At 46.2% G+C, this 21,548-nt stretch overlaps 1 protein-coding gene across 7 annotated transcripts in view; it reads left to right on the plus strand.

Moving 5' to 3' along the window:
• Window positions 1–21,548, plus strand: part of Srgap2 (SLIT-ROBO Rho GTPase activating protein 2) — a 301,879-nt gene that overhangs the window by 264,267 nt on the left and 16,064 nt on the right. For all 7 annotated transcript variants that reach the window (XM_023701145.1, XM_023701146.1, XM_023701144.1 and 4 more), the window contains exons 14-18: window positions 5,000–5,060; window positions 11,594–11,671; window positions 12,482–12,616; window positions 14,567–14,672; window positions 20,305–20,529. In XM_023701145.1, coding sequence (XP_023556913.1) covers window positions 5,000–5,060; window positions 11,594–11,671; window positions 12,482–12,616; window positions 14,567–14,672; window positions 20,305–20,529 — 605 coding nt within the window. The remainder of the gene's footprint in view (window positions 1–4,999; window positions 5,061–11,593; window positions 11,672–12,481; window positions 12,617–14,566; window positions 14,673–20,304; window positions 20,530–21,548) is intronic.

Raw genomic sequence — 21,548 nt, forward strand, 5'->3', positions numbered from 1 at the left:
TCTCTCTCTCTCTCTCTCTCTCTCTCTCTGTTACACACATGTGCACACACAGTCACACTGCATGGTTCATACTAGCCTTGAACTTGTATGTAACTCAGGCTGGCCTCAAACTTGTGGCAATCCTTCTGCCTCAGCCTTCCAAGTACTGGGGTTATGCCTGACTATACATTTTTAAATTATAAAAATTTCATTGTTTCATTTCAGTTCTCCTCCCTCTTATTTCTCGATTTTTTTTTTCTTCTCCTTTCATAATTTCATTTAAAACTGAAGAGAAACGGAACAATTTCCTAGAATCATGTATGGCATTTAAAATTAATAGATGGATCTTAGAGTGAACAAACCATTTCACCTTTAGTACTGGTAAACAATAGGGTTGAGCTTAAAGTTTGTTTCGCGTTCCTGATCTAACATGGAACTCCCTGCATAGAGATAGATCCAAGCACTCTTTTGAAGGCTCCAAAGCTCCTTCTCTGGCCTCAGAAGCCCATAGTGCAGCAGGCGTCAGTGTGGATCGGAAGAGAATGACACCTGTCTGCTGTATGATTTGCATCTTGCTGCGCCAAAGCATTTGCAGGCATGTGTATTTGCCTGGGGCCAGACTTGCTGGAGAGCTCCAGGCTGCACTGTAAACCCAGTCCAGTGAAGACCTTGCTTTTATCTTGTTGAAGTGCCCCCATCTCTCTCTAGCACTTCAGACCTGTTGATGAAAAGGGTTTTCTAAGATGGACAGGAGGGTAAAACAGCAGGTGGTTTCCACGTTAAATGATCTTGTGTAGGTAACCTGGAAGTCAGTGTTGGTTTGTTTGTGGCAAGTTGGCCAAAAAAGAGGAAGAATGATAGCTTTTGTTCTTAAGGGTGCCTAATGGAGTTTGTGTGAGTGTGTGTGTGTGTGTGTGTGTGTGTGTGTGTGTGTGTGTGGCACTGGGGAATTGAACCTAGGACCTCACTTGTGCTAGGCAAGCTATGTACCACTGAGCAACATCCCAGCCCTTGGGGTGTTTGTTTGTTTGTTTTGCTTTTGGGACAGAGTCCTTTTGCTTCCAACTCCCAAATCGCTGGAATTAAAAGTGCATGTCAGTGCAACCAGTTCCCAGTCGTTTTTGACCCTAGTAAAGACTAGTTTCCAAATATACCAGACCTTTCTTGAAGGGGAGGTACCTCAGCTGCTGCTTCCAAGACCTTCTCTGCTCTTGTCAGGCCTGGGTGTTTTTTCTGCTGGCTGTTACCCCCACGTCTTCTTCACTGGCCCATCTCCATTCCCCTGACACAGGCATTTCTTCAAGACCTGGCCCTCTCTAGACATCTCTCCAGGCTCTTTCCCCTGATGAGCTTATGTCCTTCTACATGCTTACTTGTGTTTTACACGCTGCCAGTCGAAGCCTTTGGAGCTGACTCCTTGAGGGATACAGAGATGTTTGTGCTTGAAAACTGAGCTCTCGCCTCTGCTCGCTGTGTAAGCCTTAACCTTCCCACACCTCGCTCCACTCCGATTCCCTGGGCTCCTCCCCCAACTTCTCTGTTGCTGTCTGTTCTGTAGAGTCCCCATGGCCCCCAATTTGATCTTTAATGGCCTTTTCCCCTTATTTTCCATATCTGATCTGCTGTCAAGGCTTACATTTTCTCTTTTAAAGCAGAAGTCTAACAAATGTACGTGGAGGCCAGGACCCGACCAGCACTTTAACCCTCTTCCTCATACGAATTTATGCCAGTGAGGAAAGGCTGATGAGCCAGTACTGTGTTAGAGTGAGCTGAAGTAAGAAGTTTGACGTGCTACTGTTGCACAGTAGGGTGACTCTAGGTGGCACCTATAATGTACATTTCAGACACTGGAAGAAATGATATTGAGTGTTTTGACTATAAAGAAGTGATGGATGTCTGGCAAGACCTAACTTACACATTACACATGCACATGTATGACAACACGTGGTATCCCATATCAGGTACAATCTCTGTGTCACATGATAGAACACAACAGATTAAAAATGTATTTAACTTACTTACTATTAAAATTGAGTAAAATCTGAAAATACCCAATTAATATCAAAACAAAGGAACATATGCTAAGCAGTGTGTATTTGAACATTATCTGGCCATCCTCCTGATTATTTTCTCCTGCACATTACAGGACCACTTGATTGTCATTTCCAAGTTATACCTACTGTCCTTTTCCCTCCAGTTCTCTCAATCTGATTGGGTGGGAATTTAGCCTGATTGTCCTTAAAGGGTCCTCTGGCCCTGAGATTATCTGACTAAAATTATTGTGAAGCAAAGCATTACGTTGGCATCAATTCCACCGTAGGGGGAGAGTGGCAGAGAGAAGCATGCAGTAAGCGAAAATGCACAGACAGGATGGTCTGTGGGGCAGTGTGGGTCTGTGGGGTGCTACTGGAGCACATAGCACATCTGGAGTGATAAATTCACTGGTGGCTTGGAAACTACATGAGGCAGGGGATGGCAGGGGCCTGCAAAGCCTTTGCACCTCAGTGCCTTGCTTATTCCTTCCAGACTCTATCTTAGGGCCTATCGGAACTGTGGGGAAAGGGAAATGCTGCCTTGCAGGAAGACAGTCATCTCTGGCCGACCTTCGTATGCCACAGATTATCCCTCTGGGCTGCTTCCCACGTGCTCTTGGTAACCGTGGATAGGCAGGTTAATATCTTTGGTGCCCCACTCCCTGCCAACCCTACGCAGGTCATTCCACACTGATATTCTATTTCCTGTGCATCTGGGCAGAGTTTCACTTGTGGAAGGCAGCAATCTATGAGCCTCCCTACTTCCCTCCCTCCAGCTCTTTATATATGATCCTGGGACAAGAAAAATTTTGAGAACCCTCTTAGTGATGTCTTCATCATGTTTGCTGCTGCTGTTTATGAAAAAATACAATAACAGAAGTCTGTAAACATAGAAAGATTTCTCTGAAATGTAGCTTTTTTTTCTTTTTAATATTGGAACAAGAGGGGCCAGGGAGATGGCTCAGTAGAATAAGTGCTTCCTTGGCAAGCACAAGGGCCTGAGTTCAAGCCCGGTTCCGGGGGGGGGGGGGGGGATTGGAACCAGACAGCAGACACTGGCGAAGAAGCTAGAGGAAACGGACGGGTTTGGAGTCACAAAGATGAGCATTTGGGTCACTAAGACCTTCCTTATTTCAGCTCCACCTTGGAATATACAGTACTTCCTTTGGCAGCATCCTGGCTCCTGGCAAGCTTCAGAGATAGAGGCCAAAGCTGCTCTTCTCTTGGCCTGACTTGTTCATGAGAACCAGCTGCTTCCCTAATAGTAGCCAAACCCCATGGCTGCAGTTGAGAATTCAGGGCCAGAAAAGGGGTGCAGGCAAACCTGTGCAGCGAGCAGAAGGCACAATGAGAGTCCAGTCTCCATTCTGAACATCTAAAGCTCTTTCTAGCTGGATTTAGTGTCCTCTATGCTTGTTGTTTCTTCCATACAGCTGAATTAGGCATATAGCTGCATTATGAAACCTTCCTGGCTTTTTAGTCATGGTTAATGTAGTGTTTGCTAAACTCTTAGAATACAGTATGGGTGGTAACGAAGGAAATGCTCACTCTTCGTGAGACTCCAAGGCTTGAGTTTGGCTTTCTAACTTAGCCATGTGAATATAAGAGATGAGGTAAAAAGCCTTTGTTTCATTTGTCAAGTGAGAATAATAATAATACATATCCTATAGCATTCTTACACGACCAATCTATCAAAGGACTTTGCACATGGCCCAAAACCTCTGTCAATTCCTTGGTAAATGGTAGGCGCTGATGTTCACATGGTGGTAGGACTTACCACAGTCACTGCCAATCACCTTCCTAGTTAGCAGGTAACAAGTTGAAGCTGATAGAAGTTAACTGATATGAATAAATAGGATTGTATAAGAAAGGGGAAGACCAAAGGCTGACTTCTTGGAAGCCTGTTTTGCTTTGTATCAAGTAATCTCAACCATTTCTAAGACTTGGTTTTTCTTTTTTACCTTTTATGCCAAACAACCCTTTTTCTGAGGCTCTCACTGACTCACTCTGTGGCCTTAAACTGATATTAATTCAGCACTACTATGTAAGTGCTGTGGCCAGTACTGGATACCCAGGCACAGACACTGGATCTGCCTTGTGAAGCTAGAGCTCTGCTGAGAAATACAACTGGGTATTGAGTCCTACACAATAAGTTGAGGAGAGTGTCACAGCAGGACCAGCTTGTGCAATGCCACAAGGCAAGGAAGACTTATCTGAGCATCAGAAACGTGACCAGTGTGGCTCTGGTAGGGATGAGAGGAAGATGAGATGAAAGAAGTAAAGCCATGGTCTCAGCTGAGCAAGTTTCTACGAAGAGCAGAGTAGTCCCAGAAAGAGTTACATAGCCCTGGAGAGATAGCTTGGTGGTCTAAGCACCTACATGGCAAGCACAAGGACCAGAGTTCGATCCCTGGTACCACATGCCATGCAGGCCACAAAACTGGGTATGGTGGTGTACTTCTGTAATTCCAGCACAGGGGAGGCTGAGACAGGAGCATCCTATGAATCTGAGCTACATAATGAGACCCTGTGTCCAATAAGTAAAATAAAAAATAAAGTTACATAGAGATAACTCAGCTGCTCTGTTAGGGAAGAGACATGCAGACCAGAGGGTGGGAGGCGAGGAAGTGTGGGAACTGAAATAATGGCTCACTGAGTCGCTTATGGCAGTAGGGATGGAGAAATTAATGGATTTGAGATACTAAGGAGGCAAACCCAACAGGATCTTTGGATTGATTGGATGGCTGAATTGAGGAATTGGTTCAGGATAGAAAGTGATCTGCTTCACTTGGGACATGCACAACCTAACAGCATCTGTGTGGCATACCAAGTGATTTTGGACCCTGCAGCTTGGAAGAAAGATTAGCTCCTCTCATTGTACCAACTACCAGTCCACTAAGACAAATTCCACATAACATGACCCATTTTCTCTGCCCCTGGCTATCCCTGTTTGGAAGTTCTGATGTCATGTTTCTCTGGCTTTTCAGGACTCCAGCCAAGCAATTCCTCTGGTGGTGGAAAGCTGCATCCGGTTTATCAGCAGACATGGTAAGCAGGGTTCCAGTCTTGTCCATATTTGTGCAAAGATTGGGCAGAACTTCCAGGAATTCTTTGTAGAGTAAGAATGGGGATTACCTTCCCATCCTGACGTTCTTAGAAAAGGAATAAAATCTTACTTGTTCATATAATGTTTGCTACATCAGAATGGCCACACCCAGACACCAAGAGGTATTATGAGCTTTAACCCAGAATGGCATAATAGCCCCCACCCATGTGCTCTTTTCTAGCTTTGAGTGTGTGTCAGTTCAGCTGCTGGGTAGGAGCTGTGGTGTGCTGTGGCAGCACTTTCGTCGGTACACACTGCCTTTGCATGTTCAGTACATCCCAGGGCATAGCCTGACTGCTATCCTACTGGCTTTCTAGACCACGTTGGTATGAAAATAGCTCCATGTGTAATGGTGTACTGAGTCCTAAAAATAGTCAGGTTTTGTTCTGGTTTGTTCTGAGTATAGTATCTCCAAGCACTCAGTTAGTATTTGGTCCTGAAGTTGCCCCAAACACTTGCGAGTCTGCGAGGACTGGCTTCTCAGCCTTACAGAGACCACACTAACCCTCTGTGTGGACAAAAATCGGTCTTACAGATTCACTCCTTGCCAGCTGCTGGCTTACTCTGGCAGATCTCAGGGGTGCAGAGAATTGATTTTCCCAAAGGAAAGAGTAACAGGGCAGATACCTGAAGTAGCATCATTAAGATGTCTAGCAATTGGGCTTCAGAAATTATTTCTTGATACAAAATGACCTTTGGCTAAGGATCAATGTAAAGTAATGCAGCCTTTCTCCCTCCCTTGCCTCACCTTCCTTTCTGCGTAGACTGGGACATTGTGTGGGTTCATTTTTAGAACTGCAATTATTTTAGCATTACAACTTAGCCCATCCTCCCTCAGCTATATTTTTTTCCCTGTCGCTGGGGATTGAACCCAGGGTGGCCTCATGCATGCTAGGAAGTCACTGGCTTACATTCCAAGCCCAAGCTGTAATTTTTAATGTTATCTCTGTTTACTTGAAGTAAGAGCATTATACATCACTATGGAACAATCAACAAATATTTATCAAGCCCCCAATCAATGTTAAGCACCATGCATTTCCAAGTAGAAAAATGAAAACAAGAGTAATACACTGTTCTTGTCTTTAAGTGGTTTTATAATACATTTATTTGGGAGAAAATAAGTGATAAGTTAAAGAAAAAGAACAGAAGTTAAATAAAGAGATAAGTGATGGTAATTCAGAATAGCAGAGTAAGAAATTTCACAAGATAGTAATGATTAATGATCAAGTAGTTGGCAGAGATAAGTCTGAAGTAAGTTCAGGAAAGGAAGAGTTATTTGTGCCTAAAGAACACTGGAAGATCTGAACTCCCATTCATTCATCCATCCATGCATTTTGTCCATTCATGCATTTATTCAACAAAAATACATGCTGACTTCTTACTGTATACCAATAAAAAATGTCTGTTCTCCTAAACCTTACACTTTGTGGAAGGACAGACAGTCGATTGGCCAATAAATAAATGCACATGCAATAGTTTGAGTGTTGTTTCGTGAAGCAAAGCAAGATGAGGAGATGGAAAATGGGGAGTGGTTACTGTTCTAGATAGGTTCAGGGGGAAGACCTCTCCTCGGAAGGTAACATTTGAGCAGAGTGGTGAGGCTGTGGGCCTTGTGGATACCTAGGGAATGGGGGGAACATAAAGTGCAGAGATTGCTGGCTAAAGTGCAGAGATTGCTGGCAAGTGAATGCAAGGAATACCTCATGAGTGCAAGGAGGCCACCATGGAAGGGGCCAAGAGAGTGAAGAGGAGAGAGACAGGAGATGAAGCACAGACCCAATCTCTTGGCCTTTGCCATTTAAATTTTATTCTGGATAAGATAGGAAGCCATGGAGACTTTTGAACAGGGGAACTTTTTAAAGCACAGCTGCTTTAGGGAGATAAGACCATAAGATAGAAACAGGAAGTTACTACAGGAGTAGTAACTAACTGCTGCAGGTGAAACATGGTAGTGGCCTGGCCTAGAGTGCTCGCTGTGGTGGTAGCTGAGAAGTAGTGGTTCCGTAGAGTTTGGCTTATACATACCATTCTGCTCCTGCACAGGCGTGTTGTACAAGGAGATGAAAATTCAGTCCAGTTCTGTGGTGAGGCTCTGGGGAAACACCTGTTCTCCTGATGTATTGGTGATGGGAATGCAGACTAGAACCCTTTTGGAAGGGAATTTGGTAATATCTAACAAAACCACACATATACTTATGTTCTAATTCAGCAGCCCTTCTAGGAGTTTACCATGAAGACACGCCTCCAAAAATCTATGTATGTGCACAAGATTATTTGCTGCAGCATTGTTCATAATTGCAAAATATTGGAACAAACTAAATGCCCCTGTGAAGAATAGTGGTTGTAAAAACTGTGGTATGCCCATACAATGGAGTACTATACAACTGCAAAAACACAAGGAAGTGCTCTATGAACTGATATGGAAAGATTCCTAGGGTATATTGTTAAGTGAAAAAATAAAATGTGAGGAGCAGACAGAAACTAGTATTTTATTGGCCATTACAAGAAACATGCCAAAAAAAAAAAATAAAATAAATAAATAAATAAATAAATAAAAGGGGCTGGAGAGATGGCTCAGTGGTCTAAAGCACCTACTTGAAACAAGCTTGACAAAGCACAGGGACCACGGTTCGATCCCCCAGCACCACATGCCAGCCAGCCGCGCCCCCTGGTGGGCTGAGCTGGCCACACACACACACACACACACAATAAATAAATGTTAAAAAAAATTTTTTTTTTAAATTAAAAAAAAAAAAGAAACATGCCACAAGGAGATGGAAATAATGGGACAATGGGAAAAAGAAGAGGATTGTCATTTCTCTGAATATGCCTGTTGGTGTAATAGGACTTTTAGAACTACATTAAGGGCCTAGGAGATAGTTCAGTATATATTTAATATGATCCCTATTAAATACTAATAAAAGTTAATAGGGATCATATAACTTTTGCCAGTCTTAAAACAAACTGTGACCCACCAAATGCTGAGAATGTTTTTACTATTTTCATATCCCCTAGGTGTTAAATATTATAGTCCCTGTTAGCTGGGGAAAACTGAGGCTCTTCTGTAAATGGTGGGACAGGGTAATCCAGGAAAATTTCAAGGAAAAGGAATGTCGGGAACTAGTAAAATGAAACCACGATGTAGGAAAAACCCACCACTGTCATGAGGGAAGGAACACAAGGTGTTGTTGTGTTAGAATTATCTCGGAGAGCAACTATTAAAAAGAGCTACACCTGATCTAAATGGAAGGTTTTTGTGCCACTCCCAAATGACTTACCCATGTCTGGTGGCTTTCACACTTTTCTGTTAAGTGTGTACAAAGAACAAGTAAACAAGATCATGGATGTGCCATTTTGTTTATGCACGGATTTACCTGAATTATAAACAAGTTCCTTGGTTTTCCCCTTTCCTTTCTGGAAAGCATTGTTTCTGCTCTCAGCATCATCCCATTAGCTGCTCAAAAGATCCTGAGTGTTGAGCAAGAACTCCAACTGGTGCTTTGGTACTGCAGGGAGACCAGAAACCAGACCAAAAGAGAGCTCAGTGTTCAGGCCTGACACCTGAGTTCCACCAGATGCGTGTCTCGTTTCTTCTTGTCCTGGGTCCATAGGCCAATGCTTCAGCTCCTGGTGGTCTTCCCTGTCCAGAGGTACCACGCTGGCCCTCTGTCAGGTCATGGTACCGTGCTTCACACACCACTGGCCTGTCCTTTGATGACCCGTCCTTGCACTGTGTTTCTGACAAGTCTGGGGCCTAGGCCTGTTTTTGTGAGGGCACTTGCTCTTCACCTTCTGTTTAAACAACATTCTTCAGCTCTAGTATCCTGGCGGATAAGTACCCTAGTACACCTGCATTGGTACTAATGGATTTTGCTGTTGCCTGCTATTCTGTGAGGAATGTTCAGGAGGTTCCCTTGAGAGGAGCAGACAGGGGCTGGGGAGATGGCTCAGTGGAGTAAGCACTTGCCTGGCAAGTGCAGGGGCCTGAGTTCAATTCCCAGTTCCACCAAAAAAAAAAAAAAAAAAAGGAGCAGACAGCTTAAGGCTTGCCACTGAAAAGGTAATCACATTCCCTCTACTTACTTTTTAATGCAATTTCAGTCAAAGTGGACAATTTCAGTCCTGTTTTATATGATACTCCTTCCAAAAGTCTAGTTCACAGAACCCAGCTGCCCCCTCACTGAGAGGTTAAGCCTGAAATAGGTGGTATTATTCCTTCCTGACTTGTCAAAGTTCTGGAAGGACTGTACCATCACAGTTTTAGACAAAATGTCAGAGCTCCTGAGAAACTGAGAAAGGCTGGACAGCCCTGCTGCACTTAGCAATGCTAGCCCAGCCCAAGCCCCGGGCACGGCACTGAAGGCACGCTTCCTGGATTTCTCCCTGGGTTTGCCAGTGAGGGGTGTGTGTGTGTGTGTGTGTGTGTGTGTGTGTGTGAGAGAGAGAGAGAGAGAGAGAGAGAGAGAGAGAGAGAGAGAGTTGCATGTCCCAAGTTCAGACTGGCTGAGTGATCCTCACCCTCCCTACATGCACACCAATAGCTCCACAGGTCTGGTCTCGGAGGAACATGTGGTTGGAGCCACAAAGTCTGGGTGTGAGTCCTTACCCAGACTCTTAGTACTTGTGTAACCAAAGGCTGCACATCACTGACCAGTCTCTTGGCAAGAAGTCTGGGTTACTGCTAGCTCTGACCCTGCAGTCAGGTTATCACTTGCTGTAAGGATTAGGTGCTTTCTTTATGTGAGAGCCTTTGATAACAACAGTCATTACTGTATAGTCACTACTACTGTGCACTATTTTTAAAAAACTTTTTAGTTGTTCATTCATTCATTTATTTATTTATTTCGTACAGGGTCTTGCTGTGCAGCTCAGACTTGTAGTGATCCTCCTATCTCAGCCTCCCAGCACTGAGATTACAGGTGCTACCACGCCTGGTCTTGGTGGCCAGCTCGGTGAGGGGCCAGCACAGCATGCAGTACCGGGGATCGAACCAGGGTCCTTGCACTTGGCAGGCAGGTGCTTAGACCACTGAGCTATCTCCCAGGCCCTACACTATTCTTATTAATAATTATTTCTACTCTAACAAAACTTAAGACAAAGTTTTGACTTTTTTTTTTTTTAATTTTTAATTTGTGTGTGTGTGTGTGTGTGTGTGTGTGTGGCCAGCTCAGCCCACCAGGGGGCGGGGCCGGCTGGCATGTGGTGCTGGGGGTTCGAACCGTGGTCCCCGCGCTTTGCTAAGCCTGTTCCAAGTAGGTGCTTTAGACCACCGAGCCATCTCACTAGCCAAGACAAAGTTTTGTGTACACATAATTGTAGTGTAACATTTGTGCATGTTTGTCTTTAAAGCAGTGGGGAGGGACCAAAGGTTAGGACAGTAGCTGACAGTGCCATCTGTGACTGACCCTTATTTTTATTTATTTTTTACATTTATTTAGTGTGTGTGTGTGTGTGTGTGTGTGTGTGTGTGTGGCCAGCTCAGCCCACCAGGGGGCGCGGCTGGCTGGCATGTGGTGCTGGGGGATTGAACTGCGGTCCCTGTGCTTTGCTAAGCTTGTTCTAAGTAGGTGCTTTAGACCACTGAGCCATCTCTCCAGCCCCTGGCCCTTTATATATTTGTCTTCTTTTTCATCACTGCTGAAAGCACTGCCCCCTAAGTAGTAGAACACTGTTAAATCAACAAAGGTGCTCATCACCTCAAACCTTAGGAAACGCCTCCAGTGGTACTTAATGTCTCAACTGCTACAACCCAGCTGCTATTCTGAATAATAAGAAAGCTCCAGCAAGTCTCGCTGTGCAAGTCACGTGAGTTAGGCACAGGCAGGAAGGCACCTGCCGCAGTCTCCCTCAGAGTCAAGAGAAGAGCTGGCTGTGGATGTCCTTCATTACGTCTCTGATTTGGTTCTTTCTTTAGGTGATGCTTCGTAATCTTCCCATCTTGTACTGTGAATAACTACCTCAAAGACAACAATATGCAGAGTATTAATTATTGTAACTGTCCTACTAACCTGTTTTAAAACTGTCTCATTGCTTCCTTCTCAATAAAATTAGCATAAAAAATTGAAATGAAAATTTACGTTATAGCAGATAATATATTCTTTGAACCATTAAAAAAAAAATCTAGGGGCTGGTGAGATGGCTCAGTGGTCTAAAGCACCTACTTAGAACAAGCTTAACAAAGCACAGGGACCGCGGTTCGATCCCCCAGCACCACATGCCAGCCAGCCCCACCCCCTGGTGGGCTGAGCTGAACACACACACAAATAAATAAATAAATAAAATTTAAAAAAAAAGAAAAAAAAAATCTACCCACTGAGTTTCCTGTCACCTCTGTACATTGGCCTGGGGGCAGGGGGAGAGAGATTGCCTACTTCAGGATCTGCTGCTAGGGGCGACAGGCATTCAGCTGAGCCTGTACTGTGGTCGTGAGCTTGCTTTTTCTTCTCTGTGAACTCTTCCCTGTGTGTGGTTCCAGGACTACAGCATGAAGGAATTTTCCGGGTGTCTGGATCCCAGGTTGAAGTGAATGACATCAAAAATGCCTTTGAGAGAGGTGAGGGAACAGCCGCAGAGATAAGACCAGATGTCTGCCTGCCTCCTGCAGTACCAGCTCCACTCTTCTCCCTGAAAGGAGCCTGCTTCCTCCTTCAGCCGGATACCTGCTCCCACACACGCAACCCGTTCCATGTGTGGGGAGAGGCTGGGCATGTCCCGCTGCCTTCCTTCTCAGCCCAGCCCTTCCTGCCTCTCCTGCGGGTGATCTGCCAAAACCTGAGAAGTTAACTATGATATCCAGGCGGTTTATGGCTTCATCCAGAACCCTTGGTGGCAGTTAATATCAAGGCTAATGTGCCTGCTCGTTGTAGCCCATTTATTATCTTGTGGGCTATTAAGGTAATGGGCAAGCTTTGGCAATTTCCGTCACTGTAATGGATATATATAGTTTCAATTTGAGGTTGGTCCTGTCATTAAATCTAATTACATCTGATATGAAATTTTCCATAGGGAGCTCCTGTAAGTAGGTGTCCTTTGCTGGGGGCCAAGAGGAGTGAGAACCAGTGAGAGGAACTGGCCTTCTTGGCCTCGTTTTCCTTCTCGAGGGACTTGGGTCCAGCCTACTTTCAAGATTTTTGTGAGAAAGGCAATTGCTGTGCCCCAAACTCCAGGGAACATCCATAGCCTAAGAGGATGGCTTTATCTATTCCCTGGTCTGTCCCAGTTGTGGCGCCTGTGCTAGCAGAGAGATGATGAGCTAGCTGGTGGAGGACATGACTAGGTCACTCCTCCCCACCCCTCCTGCTTTGTCCTAAGTGTTTCTGCCCACTTACTTTCTTTCCTTTTGGGGGGCATCGCTTATCCCCAGGAGAAGACCCCCTGGCTGGGGACCAGAATGACCATGACATGGATTCCATAGCAGGCGTCCTGAAGCTTTACTTCCGTGGCCTGGAACACCCCCTGTTCCCCAAGGACATCTTCCACGACCTGATGGCTTGCGTCAGTAAGTGCCACATTGCCTTCATGCTGGCTCCTGGGCCACAGCTGCCAGGAGCCAGAGATCTGAACATTGCCGTAGAGTTCTTTAATTCCCTGTTTGCTTTTCAGTGGAGTTTTCCTTTTTCACTTTTTCCCCAGTGGTTTCTCCTCCTCGTCTTCACTCTCTCATCCCTGGTGGTAGGGGCAGAGCTGTGAGGGTGACATTTTAGTAAGTCTCTGGCCCTGAGTCAGGACTCGTGGCCCTTTTGATTTGCTTCAGTCATAAACATTTTTCTTTGGGAAGAAGGCTTTATCTTCCTTTAGTAAGATGCCTCTGCGTTCATCCAAGAACCTAGTCTTTTCAGTTACTTGCAGTTTATGCATGAGAGCCTGAGCTTCTCATAAACTCAGGAGGACAGTATGTAAGTATTATGGATGTTTCCTGTTGTTTTAGCCATGGCATGGCTTATCTGCTAGATGTATTTATGCACATTCTAAGAACGAAAGCCCTCTGCACATTTAAAAGTAACCATGAGGGCTGGGGAGATGGCTCAGTGGAATAAGTGCTTCTCTGGCGAGCGCAACGGCCTGAGTTCAATCCCTGGTTCTGCAAAAAAAAATAAATAAAATTAAAGTAATCATATGATACTTTCCCAGAAAGCAGTATCTATTTTCTATTCTCGTAGGGGTTCTCTGCCTTTTGCTCTAAAATTTAGGACTTGAAAAGAAGCTATTCCTGACCATTTAGCTCAGCTCCTGATACCGAAGCAGCCTCTCACTTGTTTCCATGGACAACTGTCTGTGGAAACTTAGATTAATGTCAGGTCTTGCTGAAAGCACATGTCATTTGAAGGATGGCCCCATAGGCAGGAGGGCATGATGCCTTGGAAGTGAGACAAAATCCATGCTCCAGGTTGACAGCGTCCTCGTGCTTCCTGGCTTTCTAGCCTGGCTCAGAATTTGCCAGTCCTTGCCCCTCTCAGTTACTCAGAACAGCAAGAATGTTGGTGGTGAACCTATGGCACCCATTGCCCTGGTGTTTATATCATTGGAAGCTCAAAGCGTTTGCCCTCATGAGCCTAAAGCATTCAAGAAATTTGCTGTCTCAGTGTCTCTGTTGTCCCCTTACCTGTGGGACTCTCCGTAACGGAAGTGAGTTATGTGTGCGATTGAGGATGTGCATCCTTATGGCATGTCTTCATTGTCTTCATGTCTCTGCCAGGGCTGGACCAGGCAGAGCCCCTTCAGCGGGGCTGTGGTTGCTGTGAGAGCCCGAGATCCCTGACACATCTCTTGTTCCTAACACAGTACTTCCTTTTTTTTTTTTTTTTTTTTTTTTTTTTTTTTTTTTTTTATAAAGGCCATAATGGAAAATAACATTCATATAACATCACTTATACAAAATGATGGTGTCAAAAAAAAAAAAAAAATGATGGTGTCCTTATGACACACTGCACATCTGTCCACAGCAGCAGCCACAGGGCCTGGGGCCATATCTGTAGCCTAAACTGATGCACACAGTGAGAATTAGGGGTGATTGCACAGAGGCTGCCATCCCCTGCCTCTGGCCACATCCTACTCATTCCTACTGCAGATGAGAGGGGGCAGACAAGTGGCCTTGTCAAAAAGAGGGGTAGTGGCGCATGTATAGCAAGCAGGCCAGACAGGGCCCTTTTTAGCTGGATGTGGAACATCATGTAGCCTGTTGTCTGTGGTTGTTCTGAGATGAGCAAGGTAGATGCACATGCAGGGAATGGAGCACTCCAATACTTCCTCTGTCCCAGGGCACAGCGGTGATATATGGTCTCTTGAGACAGCCCACCCCTCAAAAAGTAGCCAATTTCACAGTCTTGTCACTGGGTTCTCATGCTGTGTTGACAGGATCCAGTGCCCTGGGCTGGTGACAAGACCTTCTGACCATTCCTTCTGGGGTCTCAGTCGCAGTATGTTATGACACATGGCTTTTTTCTTTCAGCAATGGACAACCTGCAGGAGAGAGCTCTGCACATCCGGAAAGTCCTCCTTGCCCTACCCAAAACCACTCTGATAATCATGAGATACCTCTTCGCCTTCCTCAATCAGTAAGTAGGCACCCCAGTGAACACAGGGATTTGGCTACTGGAAGTTCTGGCCAGACCTGTCTGTTCATTCACACCAGCACATATGTACTGAGTGCTTGTAGCATGCCAACCGCAGTGCTGGGCTGTAAGAACAAATTGTTGAATGAGAAATGTTGTTTCGCTCATGTTCCAGGAAAGAGGAATAACAGGTATCTCAGATAGGATAAGTGCTTAGAAGAGAAAAGGATTAAAGAAGGGGCTGAAGGCTGGATACCATGGCACATGCGTACAATCACAACACTGGGACGCTAAGGCAGGAGGACTGTGAGTTTTTGGTCAGCCTGAGCTATAGGAGAACATTTTTAAGAGGAGGTCCACAGAGGCCTCTGAGAAGACAGGGTATGAGCAACAGCCTGAAGATTGAAAAAAGAGCCACTGAAGGGTACATTGAAGACTTGAGAGCCATTGATAAGCATGGCTTTGGGTTTGGGAAGTGGCTGGGAGATATTTAGGGGGAGGAGTGTAATGATCTGATCTGTGTGCAGTATTAGTTTGGGAGGGCTTGCAATGAGAAGGGGTCCTGTCTGAACAGCTGTGTGGTTGGCCAACAGCTGGCTAGGCAGAAGGGTGGGTAAGCAGGAAAATGCAGGTGAGGATATTTTACATGAAACAGTGACAGGGCCTGTTCACGGAGTGGATGTGCAGTGTGAGGGAAAAGAGAAGTCCTACTTTTTTGGCATGAGGAACAGGGAAACTGTGATGTTATCTATGGAGTTAAAGAAGACAGGTGTAAAGACCATTCTCAAGGTCAAGGGGCCCCTGCGAACCTATGTGAAGCACCCATTAGCCATCCCAGTCGCAATTCAGCAGTTGAACATAGGGTTCTGACAGTAGGGGAGCACCTGAGTGCAAGTGTGGAGAAGCAAGTCATCTTGCGTCGGTACTATTTAGCTGGTCACCTGGGGTATGAGTGTGGCCAGAAGAAAGCTCTGAGGACCATGGGGACCTTGGGCTTGGCTGAAGCATTTCTTATGTAAGCAGAGTGTCCTGGCCCAGGGCCAGCATGAGGCTCCCCACGTGGCTGTGAAGGCATCGAGCAGGAACATGGGGCACTGGCCTTCTCAGAAGCCTGTCTTCACTTGGCTTCCATGTACTTAGGCTTCACCCCCAAACGCCTGGACTTGAGCAGGGCCAGATGGGGCTTCAGTGTGTTTCCTTCAGGTTTGTTGTATGTCAGAAGCAATGAAAGAGCTTATAATATTTGGGGGTTTCACCAGCTTCTTCTGAAAAGTCATTCAGTCTGACAGTACTGGACCTGCATGCTGATATGGCAACAGTTCCCTGTGGAGTCAGGGCTGCCCCCAGCTGGGACAGGCACTTCTAGGTCACCACAGTCCCAGCTGTCCCTGTTCCTCCCCAGTTCTAAGACTGACTGAAACCATTCTCAGGATCCATGAATTTATCAGAATGAGGGAATCCGAGGCAATCAAGGGGCCAGAGTGTTTGATCACTTATTTCTTGGTGAAAATGAAAAGACTTCCTATATGGCTCATCTTTACTTTAAGAGTACAACTTTAAAGACTGTCTGACAAACCTCAGTTTGTTTACAAGTTCAGAGTCAGCCTGCTCCTACAGACACTGGGGTGAGTGGCCTCTGAGACCTTTCAGGGCACCTAACCATCGTGTCACTCCAGTGCTGCCCTTTAAAGCTATGAAGGATTCCACGGCCCACCTCCTCCATGACACTTTCTGTCCTGTTCACTGGCTAGGCCCTGCCTCAGGACCCCAACTGGCTTTGAGTTAAAACTCTTCAGGGAGCCAAACGTGTTCCCATGTGGCCTGGAAATTTCTGATTACTCTTGAGTCAGTTCCTTGAGGATCAGCAGTCATTTTCCTCCCTCACTGACCAAAGCCTGCCCTGCCTTGACCTCTCGAGTGCTGAGATTATAGGTGTGTGTGTGTGTGTGTGCCTATAATATATAAATGGTTGAAATGCTACATTTTATGTTACAGGTATTTTACAATAAAGACAGTGGAAAGGAAGAGAGGAAAATTGAACTAGTCTTCCTAGGCTGCCGTAACAAAATCCCATTGACTGGTGCCTTGAACAGCTGAAGTTTAGACATATTCATGTGTTCTAGAGTCTGGACATCCAAGCCCAAAGTGCCAGAGTGTGATTCCTGGTGAAGCTCTCTCCTTGGTTTACAGTCAGCCTCTGTGTTAGCTGCTTGGCACAATACCTGACACAACCTAAAGAGGAAAGGCTTAGTATCTCCCAGTTTGGGGGAATCCATTCCCTAGTCAGCTGGCTGTAAGCAGAAGCATCATGATAGGAGGGTGTGATGGGGCAGAGCTGCTTAGATCATAGCCCTGGGAAGGGACAGGCAAGGGCCTATCCGCAGCACCCAAGGCTTCGCCTCTGTGACCATGCGCCAGAAGTGTGCTCCACCAACCTGCCACTGTGTCCACTGTGGCCTTCTGTGTATGCTGGGAAGAGCTCTGTTATCTCTTCCTCTTCCTTAGAGGATATTAGTCCCATCAGGTTACAGCCCTGCCCCCAAATGCAGTCACACTAGGGCTCCAACATACACATTGGGGGAACAGTACATTCCATAGAAGGGGTAGAGAAGAAACGAGCAATTCGGAAACAGCAGGTACAAATGACGTCTGTTAAGGGCGTCATGGTTCCCAGCCTGGGTCATCCACACAGCACAGCTTTTTCTCTCTTTCAAATCTGAAGTCAAGGTGGGGACATAAGTGTAGCACTTGCCTCACATGCACTGGGCCCTGGATCCCATCCCCAGCACCAAAAAAGAAGAAAAATATCTGTACAAAGCTTAGGGTCCTGAAAATGTAAGATTTTGATTTTGAGGTCTAGAGTCAAGATCAGCTCATTAGATAATACCTGCTGGGGAAGATGGGTAGAGTTCTGTGCTTTAATCATTGCCAGAGGTCAGCAGCCCTGCCCTCTGTTCCCTGACTAGAATAGGGGTGCCTTATCAAAAAGCAACCAGAGTATTCTCCTCACAGAAAATATTTATGAGCACCACTTATGTTCTAGGTATAGTGTGAGGGCTCTTCAGACAGCACCCCAGTTAGTCTTCCCAGCAGCCTCATAAAGGAGGCAGATCCTCACCCCTCTTTTATAGTCAAGAAACTAAGGAACTACAGCCGTGCTGTAGAACTAGTAAGCAATGGAGACAGGAGTCCAAAACTATGCCTACTTTAAACTTCTTGGGCTGTTTTTGCCTTTTTATTCACTCAGGCAGACAGTGGCACATATCAAAAAGTAAAATATCCTGAAAAGCGCATGCTGAGAAGCATGCTTTCGCTTACCAATCCTGACTGCCTCCTCACTCTAAAAGCCCTGCTTCCTAACCATAGTGCCCAGCCTTTTTAGGATGCGAAGAGGAAGATGAGTTCAAATCAGGAGAATTCACCACTGTAATGGATTAAAGCTATTGAGGTACAGCTTAATTCTTAGAAGCGATGGCATGAAGATAAGTCAGCACAAAAAAAAAACAAAACCTTATTTTAAACAGGAAGTTATTATCAGTGCTCTCTATTTTAGATCTTTCTTTAAATACAAATATACCATGACTGAGATCTTACACTGGCTTTAACATCATGACATGTTATACAAAATTGTATGTATTGTATATTCACACATATGAATTGGAGAGGATAGATTACCTGTTTTTTGATCAAATTCATTTTTGTTTGCTTGCTTGCTTGAGACAGAGACACTTTCTCAGGCCTGCCTCAGACTCCTGGGGACAAGCAGTCCTCCTGCCTCAGGAACCACAGGCATGAGCCACTGTGCCTGGCCCTCTTGCCACATTCTTGAAAACTATGCCCCTTACATACAGTAGTTAAGAGCTAGTGGTCAGCCCCTAGAGAGAAAGGGACCATGGTCTTTTTATTTTTCCTCTGTAGTACTGGGAATTGAACCCATGGCCTTGCATATTTACCCTGCTTTTTATGGAAAGTCACAGAATGGACCTCAGTTCATGAGACCACAGCCCAAGAAGCTAAGGCCTCCCTCAAGCCCATTGGTCACTGTCGCCACCTATAAGCTGAACAGTTCTTTCATTAGTAAGCATCACATCATTCCTCATGTGTCATAGCATTTTCATTTGACACAGTAGGGGCTAGAGTTCGTACCCTTTTGGCCACCAGGTTTCCCAGAAACTACTGGTTTTCTTTCTTGTAGTTTCACCAAAACGCTTGAGAAACCAGGGTGCTGAGGCACCCTGTCTCTGGACAGCCTAGGATTTGCTTCCACAGTAGCCTTGAACTGTCTTATCTCCCAACCATTCCTTTCCTCTTCATCCAGGGTAAGCAGGAAGACTTAGAAACTTCCTTTTAATTTAGGATGCAGAGAAGGATTATAAAATTAAATCCTAAGAACTCCTGTGAAGCAGTCTAGCCACTGGATCTGTATCCTCCTCCAGCACTCCTGTATTTAATGCTAGGTCCTAGAGAACAAGCATTCTCAGTTCTTTCTCCCGTGACTGGGGTTCATATCCATGGCACCACCTTGCGTGTTGTGCAGTGATTCTCAAATGGGCCTGAGGTACGCCTCAGAATAGCCTCAAACAAGGGAGAAAACCAGCTTTGTAACATGAGTCTGGATGTGACTTTTACTCACTTAGGAAGAAAATTCCACTCAGTTCAGAAGAACAACTACAGAAGGCTGGACCTGTCAGAATCGCTGCTAAACAGTGCCCGCTGGTGTCCGGGGCAGGCCACACACCTCACAGAGCTCACAATTCTGTGAGCTACACAGGGATTTGGCCAGAGCTGGGCTAGCATTCTGGACTCAACTAGGCAACTACCAGTAGGGGCTTACCAGGCACCGTGGCCCACTGAAGGCCTTGGATCTTTGGCCAGGATTGGATTGAGGGTGTGGTGAGCAACTGCTGGCTGAGCAGCAGGAGTTCCCGGGGTAAGTGAATAGCCAAGGATGAAGTCGGCCCACATCTGAAGGAAGCGCTAGCAGAGTCTGAACAGCGCACTGATGTTTTCCTGCATAAATCCTGGAGGCAGTAAGAGAATATTACAAAAGTGAGAAACAATTGCAATAGCCATTTGAGAAAGAAATTCACTGTCTTAGTGGAATAGAAAGGCTAATCAGTTGGCTATTTTTTAATTAATCTAGAAGCAGGAGTGGGATAGCCCTAATAGTTTGATTATTTTGCTCTGTTAAGAAGGTACACAGTGCATAGTGCCCATTACCAGGGCAAGCCGAGGCTCCCTGTCTGTTCTGGTGGCTCAGTGAGTTGGGCTTCGAGAACAATACTAAGCTTTGTAGGGTGACATGTTCTCTAGGGAGAGTGATATGGTGGGTAAAGTCCAGGTTAGGGATGAGGAGGAGGAGGTAGGAAGGTAGATTTGAATGGGGAGCTGGAGAGAGGGACAGGTCAGACTTATAAGCAAGTACCTCCACTCTACCTTTCTCTGGCTCGTGAATGACCATCTGGTGGTCACTCTTGTGTCCCCAGGTGACTTTCTGGGAGGCTCTGATGCCCAGAAAGGCAGGTGGCAATTTGCGGACCTTCTGCCTTTGCCCTTGGCAGTGCCTCCTGTGATTGTGTTTTCTGGGCATTCATGCGAGAGCTTTCCAGCTTGCCCCCTTTGCCTTCTCCTCCAGTTTATCACAGTTCAGTGAAGAGAACATGATGGACCCCTACAACCTCGCCATCTGCTTTGGGCCCTCGCTGATGTCAGTGCCGGAGGGCCATGACCAGGTGTCCTGCCAAGCCCACGTGAACGAGCTGATCAAAACCATCATCATCCAGCACGAGAACATCTTCCCCAACCCCAGGGAGCTGGAGGGCCCCGTCTACAGCAGAGGAGGAAGCATGGAGGATTACTGGTAGGGAATCAGGGTGGAGATGGGAAGAGTCACCAGCACACACTGGCATGGCGGGGCAGATGGCCAAGGGAAACACCCAGGGCCTCCAGCCCCACTTGGGCCTGTCAGCTGCCACGGCCTGCAGTGTTACAAGCAGAGCCCCACCTCAGCCCACCTATGGAATACCTGCCACCTCCCTTTTCTATGAGTTCTGAGTGGAGAGGGGCCATTGTGAAAGATCGTGACAGTGTTCACAGCAGTGCTAATACTCCAGGAAAGGAGGTTTTGCAAGGTTGTGTGTGAAACTGCTGTTCGTTAGTCAGAAGCCCCCCCTCGGCCTCCACTCTGTGCTGTGCGTTGAGAACAGCAGCGCTGGGTCCCAGGGAATCCATCCTTACTCAGGAGAGTTTAGGTAGTGAGATGTAATTTCCACATTAGAATGCTCTAAGAACGTGTGAAGAGGGGGAGGACTCAGCTCCATTTGGGACAGGTCTGACCTCATCCCACCCTGAGGCAGGATCACGTTCCACAGGGCATGGCTTTCATGGCAGAGCCTGAGAACAGAGGGCCGGGAGGAATCCCTGGGGCACAGCGCTGCTAGGCACCCCCTCCCTTGGGCAGATAATGCAGTCATTTTCCAACAGATGAAAATCTGTTTCCATGTTATAGAGGAGGTCTCCATAACCCAGAGGGCACCTCAGTGAGGGGGACACAGCCTTACCTCTGGTCTTGCAGTACCCAGCACCATTGTTTCCTCATACAGCCTGCCATGATACGCTCACAGTGCCATTTTTCCACCAAATGCAGATAGCTGAGTCTCTCATAACCCCTGATGTCACCTCCCTCCCTCCTTCCCCTGAACAGTGTTTCAGCCTGAGCTGAAAGGACAAGCCAGCCCAAGTCAGAATCTGCTGAAGTCCACATCTGGAACCAATTCAGCCAGCCCCATTGCTATCCACTGAGGTAGGGGAGGCCAGGAGATGACGTTTACTTAGTTAGAGGCCAAATGGGCCATGCTTTCTCCCTGACCCCCAAGCACA

Source organism: Octodon degus, unplaced genomic scaffold (assembly GCF_000260255.1).
Source record: "Octodon degus isolate 3935 unplaced genomic scaffold, OctDeg1.0 scaffold00131, whole genome shotgun sequence".
NCBI lineage: Eukaryota > Metazoa > Chordata > Mammalia > Rodentia > Octodontidae > Octodon > Octodon degus.